This window comes from Pollachius pollachius (assembly GCF_949987615.1).
Source record: "Pollachius pollachius genome assembly, chromosome: 18".
NCBI classification, from domain to species: Eukaryota; Metazoa; Chordata; class Actinopteri; order Gadiformes; family Gadidae; genus Pollachius; species Pollachius pollachius.
This window is the reverse complement of record NC_136951.1, coordinates 15,338,011-15,346,170: the sequence shown is the minus strand read 5'-3', so window position 1 is coordinate 15,346,170 and position 8,160 is coordinate 15,338,011. Positions and strand designations below refer to the sequence as shown.

Genomic DNA, 8,160 nt, shown 5'->3' with positions numbered 1-8,160 from the left:
GAAGTACTGCAGGGGGTACTCCTTGTTCACCCTGAACAAGTTTGAATTCTGAAAGCTGGATGTAAATAGAAAATCGAGAAAACGGACAAGTGGTTGAAATGTAAATCTGAAACAAGGAGATAGAAAATCCGTGAAAAGGAATGTTTGTATGTTCACTCACATCTATTGTGCAGTAATAACTTAATACACTATGCATTAGTCTAATACAGTAAACAGGCTCTCTCATGCCCCCTACCCTCCTACACCTCTTCCTACAATGATGGTCTACTTTGTGTTCCGGCGGAGGTCGCGGAAGGTTATGTTATTATGTCTGTGATGAGGCTCTCCTAGCGTTAGCAGCGGTTAGCAGAGATCAAGTCAAACTACACTCCTCCATTCATGACCACTTCGCGTTCAGTGGTCTTTAAGGTCTTTGAGATCCACCGGCGCGGAGACTGGGGCGGAGGACCGAGACACAATGCTTCAATCCCTGTAGGATGCTACTAGCTGCTAGCCAACTACACAGCTAGCTGCTTGTTCTCCGCTAGCCACCTACACAGCTAGCTGCTCTCTGCTGCCAACAGCTAGCTCCTAGCTCCCTGACGTCCATCGCAGCTCTTATCACAGGGGCTGCTGGTGATTCAAAGGCTCGCATCGGGGCTGTTTGTGTACAGCTGCAGGGACTGTTCTCGGATCAGTGACCGCACATTGGCTAACGAGCCTAACGAGACCTTCTGAGGACACGGATGGACGAGGTGGCTCCATGTCAACAAGACTGCTAAGTAGTTCACTACACGTTTTCCGACACTGGGACTGAATGAGTGAAGCTCTACTGAGCGAGGAGAAGGATCGCAGTACACCCCCTCCAGTAGGACCCAGCGGGACTTCGAAAACCCGGATCCCTGCTAAAGAGGTCCCAGGCGTTTCTGGTCTCCTGTGCCATGACATGTGCGGGTCTGAAGGGATGTGATCTGGACTGATCTCGTCTCCCTGCGACCCGGGTCGCGGTACACCCAGGGTGCTTGGTAGAAGGACTCAGAGCCCAGGAGAGAAGTGCCAGGAATCGGGCGAAGGGACTCCCAGATGATGGACGACTCGTGTCGCTGTTTTGAAACTAGTCTTCCCCTTTCTACTGGACTGTTTTAAGCCGCTGTCTGGATCCTTCCCGTGATCGTTTTCAGAGGCTGTTGGTTCTTCTGAGATTTCAAAATGGAAAACCACGAGAGACCCAGCGGGAGTCACCCAGAGACCCGGAGGTGCAGCAGGCTGATCCTGATCCACTGACGCATTTGCTCTCTTTTTGTTTCTACCCAGATTCCGATCTCAGCTAAAGACAATCATTCTGATAGCTTCTGGATATTATAGCGCAGCTGAAGATGTCAGGGTTCGCAGAGTTTGTGCCCCCCCCTGAATGTCCAGTCTTCGAGCCTAGTTGGGATGATTTCTCCGACCCGTTGGGGTTCATCAACAAGATCCGACCCATCGCGGAGAAGACGGGCATCTGCAAGATCAGACCCCCCGAGGTGAACTTTAGTGTCTCTTCTAACTTGACCCCGACCCCCCCCTAACAGTGGACGTTTTGGGGTTCTGTCTGTTATGTGTGTGCGTGTGTGTGTGTGTGATCTGGGGCCTACCTACATGTTGTGTTGTGTAATGATATCGCTGGTTAATAGTTGCATACTGATAATAGAGGACATTTGTTGCAATAGTACTGATAATTTAGGATATTTACATGATGCATCTTCTTGTGCTCCAGAAGGAAAATAAAAAATAGTGCTTTTTCGTGTGCGTTATTTGTGTGGAAGAATTCGAGACTGTCAGGCCTGTAGTGTCTCTGTCCTCACAATAAGCGATTGTTGACATTGATTCCGGCATTTGTTTTAACTCAATGCAATTTATGAATGGAGCTCAACAGATGCATATTAGATGATTGTTACCAGAGGATCCTTTATTGTTGCACATATTTTTGTCCAATCAGGATTACAGAGAACAGTAATCTAATAAGAATAACAATGTGTCCCGTCTGGCCTTGTAGTGTCTCTGTGACCAATAGATGCCGATGGTTATGCCTCATGAATGACCTAATCCAACACACATAATATTGGACAAATGCATCATTATCCTACAAAACTACCATCCATGCTCTATTTTGTAGACGTGTGTCGGTGATGTCGGATTGTTGCTGAATTTGCATCATAATCTGTTTAATGAGAACCACTGGCTAAACTGTGGTGTACTCTGTATTGTTGGTGCTATTTGTTCAAGTTTTACTATACATTGATTTAGGGGATGGGTTAACATGTGTTTGTATTTCTCTGGTAGGATTGGCAGCCTCCTTTTGCCTGTGATGTTCATAATTTCCGCTTCACGCCGCGAGTCCAAAGACTCAATGAACTGGAGGTAAGTGTCACCTGTGAGCAGTAGTAATCATATTAATAACCATGGTAATAATGTCGATCTCATAAGTGTGTGTGTGTGTGTGTGTGTGTGTGTTTGCGCGTGTCCAGGCCTTAACCAGGGTGAGGCTGAACTTCCTTGACCAGATCGCTAAGTTCTGGGAGCTGCAGGGTTCAAAGATCCGGTTCCCCCACGTGGAGCGGAAGATACTGGACCTCTACCGCCTCAGCAAGGTGACACACACACCGAAAGCATAAGTCCATATTCTTTAGAGATGTTCTGTTTCCATTTTCTTCCTTTCCGATACGATTCAGATTCCTGCACTTCCTTTTTAAAGGGTTCTCTTACGATGACAGCAATGTATAGTCGGTTTACTTTCTGTCGACAATTGTTTCTTTTAGGAACTAGGTCATTTACATTTATAAACTGTAATTATGATAATACATTTGTATTCTCGTGGTTATGAGCATGCATGTTTTTCCGACTTATTGGCTCAAATGCACGTAGGACGGAGATGGCGCGTTTCCCATACCAACTTTCCACCTGCGACTGTTAATGAACACAGCATAACAACGCACGTGTTTGTGATGTTCTTTGCCTCTAGTAAATGAGCTAGTCAATGTGATGGTATCGGTTCGGCGCGTAGACTTGTGTACTCGCCGATACATGATACTGCATTTTAGGCAGTATCGGAAGAATTTCCGATACTGGTATTGATATCGGATCAACTCTAATATTCTTAGGGTGAGAACCAACAATGGGGGATTGGGTTCTAGGTAAAGTTTCTCCACTGCTCCTGTTTTCTTTTGCTATTGCTCCTACATTTTGGTGTTTGGACCATAGGTGCTCCAAGATAATAATCCCTTTCACCATTAAAGCAAAACTTCAGATCCTTCCTACCAAGCCAAAGCAGTTTCCATCTGGTCTCCTGACACACCCACCCCCTCTGTATTCATCAGGATCATGAGCCGATCAGGAACAGATAACAGAATTCATCGTCCGTATTCTGAACAGCTGCACTGTTTCTAAAGGCCTGTACGTCACCCGGCGCGACAAGATAGTTGGTAACCAAGGACATCACAGCCACTATTGACCCCTTTATACAAATGCCCAAACATTGCAAATTCAAAATCAGTCATAATAAAAGGGAGTGATAATGTAAGATCACCACCAACACCCCTGATTTTTTTATTTTTGCTGAGCCCTGAAAAGTTTTGGAGGCCTGCTGTACCTTATTGTTATTATAATATAAAACATTCAGCATTTAAAATGGGTACTGCAGTTCAAATGACTGTCTCTGACTCGAAGCTCACTTGGGAAAGAGGTCAAGGACACGGATGTCACACCTTTTATCACAAGACGATCCCAGCACAAGATATTAATTTGAGACGAGATGAATAATTCTATTTTGACAACGATTAGTTATCCATTTCATTTTTTGGAACTCTGTTTTTATTCATTACTGCCTTTTTATTTCTAGGCTTGACTTAAACCAATGATCTTCTGTTTTCGGTTGGGCTTTTCTTTATATTTTTTGTTTAGATTGTACTCTATGAACTATTCTCTTTATGGGAGAAAGCAAGGCTTTTTATTCTGTTACTGTTACTAACTGTTAAAAGTCTATAACTGTTGCTAACACAGTTAGTAAGTTCATCGGCTAATATGTCCGGTTACAATTTATTAATGGTTTGCAAATGATAAACCGTCTCACGGGCCTCATTAATGCATCCGTCTTGAGATCTTTCTGGGTGCTCAGCTGTCTTTCAGATGCATCTCAGTGGTTCACCTGTGTTTTAGCAGTTCTCTGGTCATGGGGCTTTTTCCAAAGAGGAGAGCTTTAAAGCTTTGTCCTATTTGAATCCAAGTTGATCCAGTTTGTTTGCTTCCTTCTACGGCCATAGCGCTGTGTTTGTGTTCCACTTTGTCTCATATTTGGCAACCAGGGGAACTCTGGGAATGGTGAAACATAACACACGGACCGAACGGAAAACAAACGGTCAAACCCAGAACGTGAGAAAACACACCGGCTGTGGCATATGTTGTCGGAGAAGCCGGTATTTCGACCCAGCATGTTTCCTTAAGCTATGATGACATATTGTGGTATTTTATGATTAAGGTCAGTACATTTGGCACATTAGATCCTTTATTGAAATTGCTAAATTTGTGAAATTGGCTCAGGGACACCTCGACACTCGGTGGGGGGGGATCGAACTAGCAACCTTCCGGTTACAAGCCAACCCGCTCTACCTCCTGAGCTACATGCCGCCCCCTAGGTGCTAGGTGCTGCTATCTGTACCCTTGATTAGTCTCTTTGTATACTGCATCATGACCTGTACATACTAATGACAAGTATTTATGTCCTGTGTAACATTTTGCATTTTGTGTGTGTTTCAGATGGTGTCGTCCGAGGGGGGCTTTGTGACGGTGTGTAAGGAGAAGTGGTGGTCCAAGGTGGCCAGTCGCATGGGCTTCCCCCCCGGCAGAGGGGTGGGCTCCCTGCTCCGCTCCCACTACGAGAAGATCCTCTACCCCTACGAACTCTTTCAGTCCGGAGCCTCGCTCACTGTGAGTGACCCCTGACCCACGTGCACCCGTCAGCGGTACTCACTGTACCATCCGTCTCTGTAGTCCCTGTACAGCTTGCTCTTGTCCAGGGACTTCCAAAATGTTCTCCTGAGTTTGATGACTCACTTGTTCAGAGTCAGACTCTGAATAGTCCCCCCCCCCACCTCCAAAACCCCCTCTTACGCACTTATTGTATATTGTATGTCCTGCCACTTAATGTAAGCACTTATTGTATGTTGTACGTCCTGGCACTTAAATATAGGACTTAGCATTGTGTAGCGTCTTATCCCAGCTATCTTTGTTGAATACGGGAAATGGGTTAAGCTAACAATTGTTAGTGCCTGGCACTTGGTTCTATGAACATCCTTACTGTACCAACAGCGATATATTGTTGTTTCTGACAAATGTACTTATTGTAAGTCACTTTGGATTAAAGCGTCTGCTAAATGCCCTAAATGTAAATGTAGGCGATGGCCCGATTGGCTCGTTCACATGAGCAATGACATTCTATTGGCTGACACGGACGTGGTCACATGGGATGAGCCGCTCCGTCCCTACAACGTGCACGTCTAGGTTTCTGAACGCTGTACCATAAGTGGAGAACGATAACATACCTGTACCGCCAAATCTGTATGATACGTTTTTTCTGCCAGTGAGAGACACTCTGTGAGGAAATGAGAAAGCGACAGTTTTGCAAACTTGCCAGCATGCTAGAAAGTGACAGGAGTCTGAGGTAGCAGTAGAGGTTGAACTCAAAGTGTTTCTGCCTAACACTAACTGTCAACTGTCAAACACACAGTTGACAGTACTTCCGTTATTATACGATGATATCTACTTTTATCAGTCTGACTACCTTCTGATTGGTACTTGATGTTAGTTGATCTTACCACAGGCCTTTAGCTGACTGACAGAGATTACAGCTGTCAACCTGTTACATGCCAGAGAAAACATTTTATAGCAGAGACCCTGGCATTGAAACGGACTGGGCTGTTTTACAAAGGGTACTTTATTAGAGGTAGGTATCCTAAATAAATTCTGCAAAGGAAAGTCATGGTGTTTAATCTAATGGTTTAAAACCAAACACTCGTTGGCCTTCTTCAATCCGGTCCATTTTCTTATAGCACAACAATAGTCCATCGCAATTTATAATAGAGATGTTGTTTCTTAGGGCAAACACATCTAACCCCTGGCTGTTGCAGGTCCACTCTGGCTTGTCTCCCTAAAACCTCTGAAACGTCTCTGATGGCCACAGGGGAGGCTGAAGTGCAAACTGCATGGAAACAGTGCCCCCTTTGTCCGCATGGCATGTCAGGTTTCACGTCACCAGAGCTGGTGGTATTGATCAAAGACAAAAAAGTCTTGTTGGACTGACCTCAAAGAAAGAGGCAGGTCTAAACCGTTATATTTTTTCCTTTGTGTGTTTTTGTTTCATGTATGAATGGAAAATGGACTGCATTTAAATAGTGCTTTTCTAACCAGTGGCCAACGCCCACCCATTCATGCACACATTCGTACATTGGCTCTTTAGGGTTCAGGTCAAAGTCATCTATTAATTATACATATATATTTCTTTATTATACAAGTGTAGGACTTAATGGTATGCCCCGGTTCTTGTATTAACTAGAGAAATAAGTTTAGAAAACCAGTTGGAATTCGCTTCGATTTGTTCAAATGAATATAGCCCTATTTTTACTCTTTTTCTTCTTCTGTGCTTTCAGGGCATCCAGCGCCTGTACGAGGAGGGGGACGAGCTGGAGGAGGCAGACGAGGGCGTGGGGGAAGAGCCGGGCATGGACGAGGAGCAGGAGGAGGAGGAGGAGGAAGAGGAGGAGAGGGAGAGGGACGGCTGCGAGCCGCAGAGCAAAGATTCCCTCCTGCCAGAGCGTCGCTCCCGACGTTTGAAATCCGAGGTAAATGATGACGTCGCTAAAATTTAAATTAGAGGACCTCTAGTCTACCAGCTGGTGGGCAGTTAGAATGCCATTAAAAGCCATATTAAAATTATCAATTAGTGCCATACAGGTGGGAGACCCAGATGTATGATAGATGGATCAACTCACCAGTTGGTAGGCTAATCTATCTATCCTAAATCTCAGTGTGACATCACACGCTCCACGTGTGATGTCACGGTAGAATCTGTTTTGATGACTTGATGACTTTCTATAAGACAAAATTGTCAATAAGGGCCTTCATAAGGTGGTTGGTTAGAGGAAGAGTAAGGGTCTTCGTGGGAAAAATTCCCTCCGCTGTACTTTGTCCCTCGATATAATCTAACGTAAAACCTATAGGAGGGAAAATGAGGACACTCATGTTTCAGATTGACCGGTCAATCTAGATTGACCGGTCAATCTGCAAATGTAACGGTAGACACAACACATCTCTCCTTCTCCTTATCTCCCATATAATAAGACGGATCCAATTCAGAAGTGTTGAAGTGCATAGAAAAAACCTTTGACGTGGTTGCCAGGACAATCTAAACACCTGTGCATCAACCAAACAAGACAGTCGGAGGGAAAGAACCAACGCAGCACATTATAGGATGAGCTCGTTTGCGAGTTGGGGTCAACAAATGCCCGGCGTGTATAAGCGCTCCTCCCCAGATGTTGTCCCTCACACTGAGTGCTTTCTCTGCCCTCCTCCAGAGAGAAAACAAGAAGCCCAAGGCCCTGAAGATATTCGGGGTGGACTCCAGGATGGTGGGCTTGGAGATCGTGCCAGCAGGTAGGGAAACGAGTCTGACGCAGGGTTAGATAAACGACCAGGGGCGAGAAGATCTCAACCCTTGATCATATCTCATGGGATCCTATCTGGGTTTCCATATACCCAGCTGAGGATATGACCACCAAAGAATGTTGTGCCAATGTGATGAATCTGTGTGACTTTAGTCACGTGTGCAAAATTTAGTCCAGTTGGCATTTGGTCTTCTGTAAGTGAAATCAGGGTTTTTCCTATGTAGATTAGTCTTCTGACTTGTCCTTTGTAGATTAGTCTTCTGACTTTTTCTGTGTAAATCAATCTTCTGACTTTTGACCCTGGTGTGTTGCTGTCCTCCACACAGACGAGGGGCTCCACAAGAGGCAACGACACCTCAAGGCCCAGGCGTTCGCCATCAAGATGAGGCCCCGCAAGGACTCTCTGGAGGTCAACTTTGTGAGTATTTGTACAATGAGAAGACACGTGAAGAAGACTCTGGCTGTCACGAGAAGACAGCCAGAGAGT

General features: G+C 45.2%; 1 protein-coding gene across 1 annotated transcript in view; it reads left to right on the top strand.

Moving 5' to 3' along the window:
* The first annotated feature begins 352 nt into the window (after positions 1-352).
* Positions 353-8,160, top strand: part of kdm5a (lysine demethylase 5A) — a 29,105-nt gene continuing 21,297 nt past the window's right edge. The window contains exons 1-7 of the mRNA XM_079755683.1: positions 353-1,502; positions 2,302-2,379; positions 2,487-2,609; positions 4,771-4,941; positions 6,660-6,851; positions 7,584-7,662; positions 8,000-8,091. Of these exons, the coding sequence (XP_079611809.1) occupies positions 1,356-1,502; positions 2,302-2,379; positions 2,487-2,609; positions 4,771-4,941; positions 6,660-6,851; positions 7,584-7,662; positions 8,000-8,091 (882 nt within the window). The 5' untranslated portion in view covers positions 353-1,355. The remainder of the gene's footprint in view (positions 1,503-2,301; positions 2,380-2,486; positions 2,610-4,770; positions 4,942-6,659; positions 6,852-7,583; positions 7,663-7,999; positions 8,092-8,160) is intronic.